Raw genomic sequence first — 15,092 nt, 5'->3', positions numbered from 1 at the left:
GGGTGATAGAAAGAGGGAGAATTTTTTTATATTTCACAATATATAAATATACAGTATGTGTGTATATATTATATAAACCCTCCTAATGCTTGCTGACACTCCCCCCTGCTGTTCTGCATGCTGCACACTGATGCTGCCATTTAACACAAGCAAAATGACCCCTCACAGTCTGGGACTTTACTGGTCTAATAAAAATAGTAAAAAACTCGCATGTGCAGACAGTGTGCCTGATATACACACACTTTACCTGCCATAAAAACACTCTACATGCTACACACATACAAAGGTTGCACTTTTAGCCTGCCAGCTATGCTGAGCTTAACTACAGCTTAGTGTAGCTACAGTTTTAATCATCTACACTTATGTCCTCAGTGCAGCTGGTAGTGGAACCTGTACTATGGTGCATGCCACTGACTAAATCTGAAGTCAGTTAGCTAAGCCAATATTAGTTTAACTAGCATGCTACAGATCCAGCACCATATAACAGAATGTGTTTGGAGGAATTCGCATGAATGCGAAACACTTTAGATTTAGCTTGTTTTCCAATAAACATGCACCTGTTTTTTCCTGGCATGAAACAATATAGAACTTGAACTTAGTGACAGTTTTGAAGAGGAATTAAAGACATAATGGGGCTCTCTGACATTTTTCACGGAGACCACCCTTTATTTCTTTTATTCAGTGTGCACTATATACTGTAGTGTACATATAGTGTAAGCACAAAGAAAACAATGATTGTTCATAATTAACAGTCTGCCTTAAATTAGTGCAGCGATCGCTGACTTGCTTAAAAGAAACTCCTCAGCACCTGCAGTCCCCCATGACCCCTATTCACCACACACACACTTTGTTTCACACTTTGCTTTTCTGCTTCTACATAAAGTCAGGCCTCTCCTAATTAAGTCTCTTTTAAACAGCAGCACCAACTCTTCGAACTCAATCACCAGCCAATGAAATGGCTTCTTGTGAAAAGTATTCTCTCTACAAAATGAACTTCAAAAATAAAATAAAACTGTAAAGCAGCAAAAGAGGCTCCACGAATGAGTCGGGCCTTCATGCACAAAGTGCAGGGCACACGGGAGCATGCTCAGAATTTAAATTGGGCAAGCCATCAAATATTTAACAGCAAAAAATATTCTCGAGTCCTTCCGTACTTATATAAGAACATTGCCAGCTCATGCGAAAGGGTGTGGGGGTTGGGGGTAGTGGGAAAGAGGGGGATAAATTTTTTTCTTTTTTTTCTGGGGGCTGGAGCACTTCAGGCGAAGTGTCTCCGATAAGCGATTCCCCCAGCAGCCCTAACCATGTTAATTAGGACACAAAGTGCAGAGAAAATTTCAGCGTGTCCTCAAATCCACATGAACAAGTTACTGTCTACTGTAAGAATCTGCAGGCTGAAGAAGTTTCACAGCTAATCTGATGAAGTGAGTGTCTCTGTAATGGAGGCAGCCTGCACTACAGACAGGTATGGAAAACACTTCAGTAACTGTACCTCACTACTGTACTATACTGGAAGAAGCAAACATGGTGAAACAGAACATGGTGAAAGGTTCTATACCAAGTTGAGTTTTTTTACATTACATTATATGGTGGTTCATTAGGCCTTAAAATGTTCTTCTTATGCAAGTCATTTACAAAAACATTCTGCTTGTTTAATTGAGTTAGATTGTGATACAGTAACCACACTTTCACTATAGTATAGTATCTGCTCTTTTAATTGAGTTAGATTGTGATACAGTATCCATACTTTCACTGTAGTACAGTTTCTGCTGTTTTCATTGAGTTAGATTGTAATACAGTACCCATACTTTCACTATAGTACAGGTTCAGCCTGTTTGAGTTAGATTGTGATATAGTACCCATACTTTCACTATAGTACAGTTTCTGCTCTTTTCATTGAGTAAGATTGTGATACAGTACTCATACTTTACTATAGTACAGTTTCTTTTTTTTTATTGAGTTAGATTGTGATACAGTATCCATACTTTCACTATAGTACAGTTTCTGCTCTTTTCATTGAGTAAGATTGTGATACAGTACTCATACTTTCACTATAGTACAGTTTCTGCTCTTTTAATTGAGTTAGATTGTGATACAGTACCCATACTTTCACTATAGTACAGTTTCTGCTCTTTTAATTGAGTTAGATTGTGATACAGTACTCATACTTTCACTATAGTACAGTTTCTGATCTTTTAATTGAGTTACATTTTAATACAGTACCCATACTTTCACTATAGTACAGTTTCTGCTCTTTTAATTGAGTTAGATTGTAATACAGTACTCATACTTTCACTATAGTACAGTTTCTGATCTTTTAATTGAGTTACATTGTAATACAGTACCCATACTTTCACTATAGTACAGTTTCTGCTCTTTTCATTAAGTTAGATTGTGATACAGAAACCATCCTGTCACTAAGAGTTTTTGCTCTTTTACACCACTGTTAAAACTTAGTCTACATCAGATTTTTGAGAACTGTTTAAAAATTAGTCTGTACCTTTTTGAACCTGACTGCTGACATCTCAGGGTGTGCTCAAACTCCACATTAAGGTTCTCACAGCTTACTTTTGATTCTCACTTTATTCTCCCTCCCAAGAGTTTTAGGATTCTCTGTTCTGACAGTTCAGCATAGTGTGAGACAAGAGCAGATTTTTTTTCATGAAGACTATGGCTACATTATGGCTACATTAATCTAAGAGGTATACTTTTAATATCTATACTAAGTTATAAGTTTCATTCTTTATTTTGGATGATGATTGGCCAGTTTGGTTCAGTTTACGATAAAGATGTGTTAGCCTGGGGTGTTTCCAGACTCAGAACTAGGTTATATTGTTTCAGGTCAAGGGGTTAAATTGAGATTTTGTTGTTTGGGAGGCATTCTCGTTTAATGGCTGCCAGTAATTAGCACTGACACCTGTGGTAATGTGTTGAAGTGCAGTTTGCAATGTATCCACTACACAACATGCAAGCAATTTCATCTCTGTGTGGACATATATATATATTTTTTAAAACAGAGGGAAGGAAATCTCTATTTTACAAATATGCAAATACGTGAAGATGGGGCCTTAGACACAATTATAATTGGTGTACCTAAGCTTCCTTAACGTATTTTCTACATTTAGCTGGAAGCTGCAGGACAAAACTCAAATTCTAACAGGAAGCGTTGTGACTTATTAACTACATTCGGAGGAACATTCGAACCACTGCTTTATCACCTTGCACTGGTAAATGTGTAAGTGCAAGCTGCAGATAAAACTAAACAGACAGGCGATACACTATCATACACACTTTGGTAGCCGTCAAGTTGTGCTTTTCTGTGTCAGATTAGAGGTGTATCTGTCCCTGCTGAGCTACAGTCCAGTCTGCACACTGGAGCACAGAGATTAGCATTAGAAGACAAAGTTAAAGCCATGAATAAGTACAGGAGTGCACAGACAGAGAGATAGATAGATAGCAAAAGAGAGAGAGAGAGAGTGAGAGAGAGAGAGAGAGAGAGAGAGAGAGAGAGAGAGAGAGAGAGAGAGAGAGAGAGAAAGTGGGGGATCTACAGACTCCACTGAGACTTTTTAAATTACATGTCAGTAAAATTCAGTAGAATATACACAAAATATTCTATTTAGGGCTGTAATGATAACTGAGTTAAACATAATTAAAGAAGTACTTTACTTTCTTACTTTCTCTCAGATATTGTAGTCATTAGGATTTAGTGTAATATATAATAATAAGATGAAATACATATTTTAAACTCAGAACTCTCTTATTAACTGTAAACACTACACTTCTTAATGAAACAATTATGTTAACTTAAATACTACATACATTTGGAATCACTTAAGCTGATTAAGTCCAACTAACTCAAAATGAATAGTTGACATACAAAATCAGTTGCTTTTTGTAAGATACATATTTCTGCATACATTGTGCAAAGGTGAATTTGTTTTATTGTGTTATATGTTCTCTAAGAAAAAATAAATTAAATTAAAAACAATTTAAATCTTCCCTGTGAACTTGATTAAAATATTAATCTAGTTTAGATATCCCAAGCATTGCAAAGGCTCTGAATCAATAGGAACTGAATCAAACTTAATTGTCAGTAAAATGTCCAGGCTTTATAAAGATTTGATTCTTTAAACTTATTAAAGTAAGCTCCTCTGAGCAACTGTCTAAAGAGCTGAAAAGTAAAGTAATTGATGCCCACAAAACAGAGGAAGGCCATAAGAAGAAGCCAAGTATTTCCAGCTTGCGGTTTCTACAGGAATGTTATTATGAAATAGCCATTCACAGGAACTGTGGAGGTCAAGATGAGATCTGGAGTTCATTGAATGAGATCTGAGTAAAATTTTTATTATGCACTTCTGTTTGTAACTTTTCTACCATTACAAAGGCTCGTCCCTGCCTACCTGACCAGTGTCCAGTTGATGCTCCAGTGCGATCAGTACAGGTGTCACTGACCGGTCTGAAGACAGTCTCCCAGCCGTTGTTGGCGTAGCGCCAGTTGTGCGACTCCAGGATGAGTGTGCGCTGGGTGCCGTATGCGATCATAAAGCAGTAAACAACATGATGCAGCTGGCAGCCATAGCCACAGCCCTTATTAATGTTACACACCAACTTCCGTGCCTTACTGCAGTCTGGCGGATTCTGAGGGGGGTATAGAGAGACAGAGAGAGAAGAGAGATTATTATTATTGTTGTAAAGAAGGTCATTTAAATGTTTGATGGTGTGCAAAAACCTGCCATTCAGATAAATCTACAAATTCTTTATGCCATTAAAATAAGAAGACATTCCAGTGTTCCATGTGTGTGCATGTTCCAAATGGTAGCGTAGGACACAAACTATACATCAAAAAATGTTCATTTTGGTAGACCACATTTGAATCTAATCCTGTATATCATACAGTGTCTTTCAAAAGAAATTTCCATCTTCAACAGGAATTAGTCTCGCCAACTGGACAGTTGAGGATGTGTCGACTACAGCCTCAGATCTCTGTTCTTGTTCCTGGTAAAACCTGACAGTGTCTACTATTGTAGACCCTCCACCTCAAGAATGGTAGATGCTGATGATCAGTAGTACAGAGTGGATATCTGAGTTACTGTACCGCTTTCCAATCTGAAATTAAACAGATTGGAAAACATGGCATGTACAAAGGTTAGGGCATTGTACATAGGCCTATGCCCATGATTGTGCTCCTGCTTACAAATTGACCAGAGTGTTGATATCAGCCACATCTCCCATCCACCCTTCTGAACCTCAGCTGAGAGCAATCAAGGACAGACTACTTAAACTCAGCTAAAAAAAAACAGCCACACTGGGAAATCTCTGGCGTGTTCACAGTTTCTGAGCCGTGTCTTGTGTTTCCTGGTTTTGATCTTTTTTCCAGTGCCCATTACCTTCTTCTTTGCCTCTGATGTTTTTTTGGGCTACAGCTATTTGGGAGCAAGTGGGTACTGCTGTGGCTAGCTAAGCCAATTTTGTTGCCCTATTTTGGTCAGTGTTTGATCACCCACTTTATGGTAAGGAGCATGAAACTGTGTCAACCACCCAACATTTCCAAAACGTCATGCTCTAACCAGCTCTAATCAGCTTTCCCTAGAGTCCCTCATAAGGTGGCCATTCAACTGAATAATCTGTTAAGAGAGAGAGGACGACCCCATACCCCCCACCCCCCAACACACACACACACACACAAAATCACTCCTCTTCCACCTCCAAAGCCAGAACTAGACCCCATGCAAATGCATGGGAAGTTCAAACCTCTGAGCTGTGAAAAGAAGAGCTGTGCGAATGCCTCTATTGTGGGTATCTGATCACCTATATGCATAAAGTCTAGTAAAGCTCCGAAATAAAAAACAAAATATGCAAATATTTTAATGAGTCCCTGTGCAGCTCCCTAAAGCTGCCCTCCAAAAAAAAAAAAACAGCGCCCTCCAAAAAAGTCACTTTCTATGCTTTAGATGGAAAACTAGTAGAAGATGGTACAGTCACAAAAATGACAGACTCAGTACTAACCTGGGTAGGAGACATTTACGAAGATAAAATCCCACTCCCTGACTCACAGTAATTCTAGGGCTTCACTGGTTAAAGAAACATCCAATATTTCCTGGTCATGTGCAGAAATTGTATCTTAGTCTCCCAACTGTGTACCCATGCATTTAATGTTGCCCTGTGCACCTCTATTACAAGCCTAGGCTTTAGAAATCTACAGTATATCAAGATCTTATGGAGGTTTGTATCAAGAAAAAAGCTACCTGTCTCTTTTCGACATTGCCCTAGTGATTACACAGTCAAACTCCTAACTGGAGCCTCACCCACATGAAGTAAAGCCTATCCTCTGTTACCCACTGAAATCAAGGCCATGAAAGAATACATCCAGGAAGTCTTACAGCATGGACACATCCATCCTTCATTATCTCTGGCTTTAGACATGTTTCTTTTTGTGCAAAAGAATGACTGACAGTTGCAGCCATGCATTGACTATAGAGGCCTTAATTTAGTCATTGTTATGCACTGTAACCCTCTGCCAGTAGTTCTCACTGCCATACAACTGTAAATCAGAGCCTGTTACATCACACAGCTTGACCAAAGACGTGCATACAATCTCATTTGCACATGAAAAGGTGACGAGTGGAAGCCTTTTCACAAAAGCAGGAAATTATGAGTACCTGGTGATCCCGTATGGCCTGTTTATCTCACTTCCATTTTCCAAACATTCACAATGTAAATTATGTACTGAGGGATATGCTAGGCAGGGTTGTAGTAGCCTATATAGATCCTCATCTATTCAGCAAATATGCCACAACATATAAAGTTTTTCCAATTACTCCTAAACGGCCTGCTAGAGAACCAGCTATATGTAAAAGCATAGGAATGTACCACTGTTGCCTTTCTTTGGTACATTATCATTAAACAGAGGGTGGAAATGGATGAAAAAGAAATGGCTGTGTGTACCTGTCCAATATGGAAAATCATAATCTGCAATGTTTCCACCATTACGATAACATCTAGATTCTGCAAAGTAATTCAGAGTGGAGATAGAAGTAGAGGTTGGCATCATCTTATCCCAAATACATAATTTTTAACTCAGTTGTTCCCCTGTGCCTACTTTTTTCAAGGATGCAGTCTCCAGCTGAGCAGAATCATGATGCTGGAAATTTTTGAGCAGCTTGCCATAGCACTGGCCTTGGGGGAGCAGACTGGAATCTTTCCTGATGCTCACAGGCCATTGCAACCTTAAATACCTCCATACGGTGAAAAGGTCTAACCTTACCAATCCAGATGGGCAATATTACAAACTCTTATTGCTCAGGTTCTAGGAAGGGTAAAGCAGACACACTGTCACATGCAGCAGACAGTTTATCCGAAAAAACCTGAAACTATACTCCTCACCACCTGTACTCTTTGAGTGGGCAGTGGAAGATGGGATTCAGAGAGCCCAGGGGTTTTCTCAAATCTGCCAGAGAATAAGACATATGCAACCAGTGAGGTGAGAGACTTTACTCACATGGGTTTATACAATACCTGCCACAGCACATCTGGGAATAACACATACCAAACAAAGGTATTTGTGGCCCTCTCTTTCCAGAGATAGGCACCACCCTACTGGAAAACTAGTTCCTCTGCCTACAGTTGTGATCAGACTCTTCTGAATTTTTTTATGAAGCAGAATGAGTGTATAACATAACATACACCATTAGCAGAAAAAACTGTTCAACAATTTGTTGAACAGGTCTAAAGTTTTTGAGGGAGGCAACTTGAACCCAACTATAAAAAAAACACTGTTTTGGCCCTTTTGTGAACTGTGGTTAAGCTGTGTCTTGTGTGAAATTTTGTATGGACCAATAGAAACCTCCACAATGACTTATTTACATTTAAAAGTATTTTTTACACTGACTTCCATGGAAAGTTGAGTTTTCTTGTACTGTATATTGTTTTTGTACATTACCATGCCAATTAAAATTTGACTTGATAATATCTTATGATTCATGGTTTCCAGATGGAATTTGTCCTTGCAAAGTTTGAATCCACAATGTTGTTTGCTTATGGTCTACAGTATATTATGCTTGTGTTTCTTGTTTGTTTTAATTTTTCAAAACATTAACACAGCAAGGCTTATTACACACTACGGCATATTATTCAGTAACTACAGGGACATCTGTATGAACTGGTGGGGCTATTCTTTGGTAATAGACATTTGTAATAACACTTTCAGTCCACCAGCGAGCCATAGGCTATAAATTAATGAACTAATATAAGATACACTCAACTAAAAAGTGTTGAAAATACACATATTTAAATTGGTTTTATGTAGGGGATTTGTTCACTTAGCTACATTTACAATAGCCTACTAAACCTTTGCATATGACTGTATAGGATGTTCTCAAAAACATGTAGGGCCAGTTCTCAGAATAATCTCAGCTCATTCAGGCCAACTCACAATTTTAATATTATTGGGGAAAATGTCATAACCATGCCACCCTGAAAATGTCATTTCTTTACCAATAGCCTTTTGAAATTTTAATTACATTTATTACAATACATTTATTCACAGATTTATACTTAGAGTCATAGAGAGTCCAAAGTTGGAGAGTAACTCCAGACTAAGTTGATGATCCTGCTTGAGTGGACAGCTCAGACCCATCAAGCTTTCCAACATCAAATCGACTTCTGCCTTTGTGTATGTTTTGAATAGAGGTGTAATGAGGTGTAATGTATCCTCTTAATTAAACCGTAATATGTTTGGTGCATAGCTGTGCGTGGTGGCTAATGTGGGCATTGTAGGCAGAGGGATGGGGGATTGTGTGTATTTGGTGGAGTGATGCTGAATGTGCTGGGTCAGCAGGACTGCGGGACTGAGTGGTTTAGCATTGCCTTTGTTATAGCACTACTGTCTCATCAAATAAACCATTGGCGCTTATTCACAGCTTAGCGCTAATGAAGGAGCACACAAGAACTATTTTCTCTCCGATTTCATTTGGAATGAAAAGTGGAGAACATAGAATACAGTGCTGCAAATGTCTCGCTTTAGCCTTATGCAGACAGGGGGAAGTAAAAGTACAACAGAAACATAGTTTGATTTGAAAGGGCCAATAATACTATGTTTTTATTGCACTTAAATCCCGTCCCTGAAGTCCACATGAAACATTAATGTGAGATTATGAACCGCATACTTATTATTAGTAACAATTCCCAAATCTTTATCCCTTATAATTTTAAAGGTTGACTGCTATTTAGCCTTCAACACTTCAGCAGCCTAAACGAAAACACGTCACTTGTTCCAACTAATAAATAGAGCCAAATATTTATAGACCCATGATCATCTGATGTTTTTTTCTGAAATCATGGGTATTAATGGGGAGTTTGTCCCTGTTTGCTGCAGTAACAGCCTCTACTCTTCTGGGAAGGCTTTACACTATATGTTGGAACATTGCTTTGGGGAGCTGGTTTCAGTCAGCTACACCAGAGCATCCGAGAGGTCAATTATCATGTTGGAAGATTAGTTCTGGATCACATACGTTACTGAAACTCATCTCAAGGAGAAAAAGAGAAAGGAAAATAGAACACACACATGCACACATACACCTGGTGGGGCACTGATGCTTCTGAGGAAAGCCGCTTCTGAGGAAAAGCGCAATGGAAAAGATGAGAGATGAATAAGTAATGATGACGAGGGGAAGAGAGATAGCGAGATTGAGAGGGAAACCCTTAAGCACTGCCTACAGCTGCTGTTAATGTTGCTGTCTTCAACAAGTAAGAACACACACGCACACACACACATACTTGTTTTGATTGTGAAGGCCACATTTTGTGTGTGAATGTGTGTGTGTGTGTGTGAGAGAGAGAGAGTTAAAGGCATGATCATGCTAGTTAATTCTGCTTAGGAGAGCGGGGGCTGAAGGCCAAGTGGCGTCTCTCTCACATATGCACAAACAGCATCTCATTGTGGACAAAAAACACCCCACCTCCAATTGATTAAAAAGAAGCAAAATAAAACAACAGCTTGGATGAACAAAGATGAAGTTTAGAGAGCACTTCAAATCTAGACCCCCCTTCTCCCAGCATGCAGTATGCCAGTGTGTACCTGCAGGTAGGATATCCTGTTCTGCACCAGGATAGACAGATCCTTCGCCTCTTTTTCCCTCCACTCTCCAGCCCCGTCCGCCTGGCTGAGGTAGTGCAGGTCCGTCATGATGGACCTGAAAAAATATCCACAAACAAAATTCTCCAGCTTTTAGCAATTCTGCTTTGCTCTGTTAATCTTGTAGCCTTTTCCTGCACTGGGCAGCAGAAGCAAATAACTGGTAAGCTAAATTTGTTTCCCCAATAGAATAGCTGAATAGGCTATTGGTAGTAAGTAATAGGTAAGAGTCAAATACTGCAAACGAGTGGTATTTTCTAGAAAACAATTGGATAAGCTTAATGTCAAGAGACAGACTGTGTCTACCGTTGGCTAAAATCTGAGGTGAGTGAATAGTTATTTAAGGATTACTCTTTTATATTCATCTGGTTTCCTACATTTCCATTTTTATTACAAATGTATCAAATCTGTTTGTGCTTTTGTTATGAAAAAATGCTAAAATATGCCCAGAACAATGTAACCCAGCACAGTATTCCAGGATAACATATCTCAGAACAACAGAACCAAGCAAAATATATTGCTGGAAAACATAGGAAAAAACACACCGTCAAGACAATATATCTTGGAACAACAAACAGACAATGTATTTCAGGACAAATGAAATGTATTCTAGACCCATGTAAATGTATCCTAGGAAGACCCACTATAAACAATGTATCCCAATACAATATATCCCAAAGAACTGTACCCCAGGACAACTAACGCCAAAACAATATATCACAGGACAACACAGCCCAGGACAATCTGTCCCATGATAAGAAAGTCCAGGACAATGTATTCCAAGGCAACATACACCAGCGCAAAGAATCCTAGGAAAACATCAGAATAATGTACTCTATGAAAACACACCCTAAGACAATGTATCCCAGGGCATTCTATCCCAGGACAATACACATCTGGACAATGTACCCTAAGACAACATATCCTAAGAAAACACACCTCAGCACAACATATCATACATTTATCCACATTTTACACAACCCAACATTTTTATCTTCTAACACTGAGCAGGGAATTTTTTTCTCAGGCTGCTATGAGCTGTCCAGTGCTGAAAAGTGTTCTCACTGCACATGTTTAGAGTGTGTGTAAGTGTGTGTGATGGTGCGTGTGTGTGGACTGGCCATCAAATATGACCCAAATCAGTCTCAGAGATTCTCCACAGTATGATTGATATTTCCAGTTAAAGCAACATTTCCTGTGCCAGTGTATGTGTATTCACCCACACACACATTGGCTCAAACCTGTTGACACAGAATATGAATCGAATATGTACAGCTGGTTGGAAGTTTATATACACTCATTTTGGACATGAATGGCATGCGAATATTGGGCTTTTAATGATTTTTTTGAAATATCCTGTTTCTAGGACAACACACAAAAAAAGCTTAACTTAAACTTAATAATATATTGCTCAAATTCAACTTTATTAAAATATGCATACATATTTCTTGGCAAATTTTAAGCACTGTCCACATCTGAGGCCAGGACCTTCCAACAGCTTAATGTTAGCCTGCTTTATCAACTCCACAACTACTTTTGATGTGTGTTTGGAACCACTGTCTTGTTAAAACACTCGATTATATCTATGCTTCAATCATTAAAGTTCTGGTGAAGAATTCTGATGCAATTTATGCAGTGTAACAGTTCCAAAAGAGCATACATGCATCCACCAGCATGCTTAACAGTTGCGTAAGGTTGAATGCCACACCTTTAGTCCTCCAAAAACAAGGATTTTCCTTCGTCCATGTGCAGCTATGAACTGAAAAAGACATATGGAAGGTGTCTTTTTGAAACAGGGGTTTCTTTCCCAGCTGATAGCCTTGGTGATATAAAACTGGCTTGACTGAAGATAGTGACACTGGTGTTCCAGATGCTTCCAGTTCATAGCAGGCCTGCTCCTTTGTGGTTCTTGGGTTGCTCCTGACCACTGAACCACTTTCCTCTTAGCTAAGGGTGACTAAGGGTGAAAATGACTACACCTCCCAATAACTTACAGTACTTTTGCAATCACTTGGAATCCGCAGTTGTTTAAAAATGGGCCAAAAAGACATTCCTGTAAATCTATGATCATCCTTCTCAGATCTACACTGAGCTCCATTGACTTTCCCATTGTACTGTCTGTTGGACAATTGCCACCACTGAATAAATCATCTAAGGGTGTAAATTGTATGATTTCAGAAAAATCATGTGCACCAAGTTTTTTTTTGTGGTGAAAATAACTTACTGAAAGCCCAATGTTGTCATCATTAATATGTCTCCAACCTCCAACCATGTTTGATTTACATTATGTATCAATATGTTTGAGCCAATGCACACTATTATATGTTTGTGTGAAGGTTAACAAACTGTAGTACACTTTGTTACAAAACACACTGTGCAACTGAATATGTAAATATGATGTAAATATATTTGAACAAATATGTCAATTGTTTTCCAACATTCTTTTGGAGAAGAAAACTTACTCTTTGTAGACAGAGGAAGAGAAATGTGGTGTTACAGTGTAATTGTGTTACAGAGGAAGGAGAATGTAGTGTTACAATGTAATTATGTTACAGAGGAAGGATGCAACAGATAACACCACAACAGATAACACAACAGATAACACCACCACCTACCATTGTGTTACAACACCACCATGTGGGAGACCAGGGTTCGATTCCCGGTCAGGGTGACTATGCTGCGCTACACCAATAAGAGTCCCTGGGCAAGACTCCTAACACTACATTGGCCCACCTCTGTAATACCAGTAACCTTGTAAGTCGCTCTGGATAAGAGCGTCTGCTAAATGCCATAAATGTAAATGTAAATGTAGAGAACAGCCAAATGTCCAGCATCCACTAAATATTGTGTGTCCAATTCAAGACATAAACACACACACACACTCTTACACACAAACATGTCCAAGTCTGGCTGGCACACTTATTCATGCCCAGTGGGAATGGTACTAATAAATCAGATTGTTGCAGTGTGCATGTGTATATTTTCCCATCCATGTCCAGCATGGTTAAATTGTCCCATCATGCATTCATATATTGCCTTTCTGTGTGCTAAATTAAGATACCATCTGTTTCCTCCATGTAAAGGTAAAGACAATATGGCATGTACACAAATTAACAAATCAAAGATCAAATTTACAGCTCTCTGCTTTGCTCTAAATGTAGTCAATCAGCCAAGACGGAGAAAGCAGCCACAGAGAGCAGCAAAAGCTTAGCACCACACCCACAGCCACCAAAAGAAACCAGGAGGAACTGTGCCACATATGCTGCCTCTGTGTTTGCTGTCTATGCCTGGGGGAGGGGTGCAGAAACCAGCTATAAAAAGTTGAAGACCTGTTTTGAGGCTGGTTTGGCACAGACTGACAACAGAACTCTAGAAATAAAATAATCATCTCCCGCCAACCATCTTGTCACTCTCTCTTCTGGGGCCAAGAAAATAAATTTACAAAAGCCTAGGCTTGGTTAGGGTTGATTACAAAGGAATATTACTAAGACACAGACTGTTCAATCCTCTCACTGATAGAATATATGGAAGCTTGGACTGTTATTTGAGGGGCTGGTGACTGGAGCCAAAAACCAAGAGCAGAAATCCAGGCCTTCTGGCTCTGTATTCATTTTAAACCTCAGTATCAACCATGGTCCAGAGGCAGCCCTGGATGATGACTGACCAGGCAGCTGAATACAGCTTTAATAGAAGGACAATTACTGATCCATTACCCAGACATAGAAACAAAGAGAAAAAGTAGAATAAAAAGAACTAGAAAATGAGAAAAGAATGAGCAAGAGTTATTTTTCTTCCTCTGTAACACAATTGCACTGAAATACTACATTCTCCTTCCTCTGTAACACAATTACACTGTAACACTACATTCTCCGTCATCTGTAACACAATTACACTGTAACACCACATTCTCCTTCCTATGTAACACAATTACACTGTAACACTACATTCTCCTACATCTGTAACACAATTACATTGTAACACTACATTCTCCTACCTCTGTAACACAATTACACTGTAATACTGCATTATCCTACCTCTGTAACACAATTACACTGTAACACTACATTCTCCTACCTCTGTAACACAATTGCAATGTAATACCACATTCTCCTTCCTATGTAACACAATTACACTGTAACACTACATTCTCCTTCCTATGTAACACAATTACACTGTAACACTACATTCTCCTTCCTCTGTAACACAATTACACTGTAACAATACAGTCTCCTTCATCTGTAACACAATTACACTGTAACACTACATTATCCTACCTATGTTACACAATTAAACGGTAACACCACATTCTCCTTCCTCTGTAACACAATTACACAGTAATACTACATTCTTCTTCCTCTGTAACACAATTACACTGTAACACTACATTCTCCTTCCTCTGTAACACAATTACACTGTAACACCACATTCCTTTTCCTCTGTAACACAATTACACTGTAACACTACATTCTCCTTCCTCTGTAACACAATTAATCGGTAACACCACATTATCCTTCCTCTGTAACATAATTACATTGTAACACTACATTCTCCTTCCTCTGTAACACAATTACACTGTAACACCACATTCCTCTTCCTCTGTAACACAATTACACTGTAACACTACATTCTCCGTCCTCTGTAACACAATGAAAGGATAACAATACAATTTTAATCCATTGTAGCATAGTAAAAACTTTAACACAACATTTTCCTACCTCCGTAACATAATTAAACCATGACAGTACATTCTTCTACAACAATAAAAATAACTTGTAATACTTCTAATGCTACATTACACAACGTTTAAAACAAGATTAAATTGTAAGTCCCTTTGGATGAGAGCTTCTGCCAGTTGGGAACATAAAAGCAATATTCCTGTTGGAGTCTCCAGGGTTCAGCTGGCAGGAGAGGAAGCTATTGCAAGTGTAAATGCAGATGAGGTGGAACAGGAGCACTC

General features: G+C 38.8%; 1 protein-coding gene across 3 annotated transcripts in view; it reads right to left on the bottom strand.

The window, feature by feature from the left end:
- Positions 1–15,092, bottom strand: part of fut8b (fucosyltransferase 8b (alpha (1,6) fucosyltransferase)) — a 161,928-nt gene that overhangs the window by 23,479 nt on the left and 123,357 nt on the right. For all 3 annotated transcript variants that reach the window (XM_072687254.1, XM_072687271.1, XM_072687262.1), the window contains 2 exons: positions 10,079–10,193; positions 4,404–4,641 (listed from right to left, as the gene is read on the bottom strand). In XM_072687254.1, the coding sequence (XP_072543355.1) occupies positions 4,404–4,641; positions 10,079–10,193 (353 nt within the window). The remainder of the gene's footprint in view (positions 1–4,403; positions 4,642–10,078; positions 10,194–15,092) is intronic.

This window comes from Salminus brasiliensis, chromosome 1 (genome assembly GCF_030463535.1).
Source record: "Salminus brasiliensis chromosome 1, fSalBra1.hap2, whole genome shotgun sequence".
In the NCBI taxonomy this organism is placed as follows: Eukaryota; Metazoa; Chordata; class Actinopteri; order Characiformes; family Bryconidae; genus Salminus; species Salminus brasiliensis.
The sequence above is the reverse complement of the archived record's forward strand: the minus strand, read 5'-3'. Positions and strand labels throughout refer to the sequence as shown.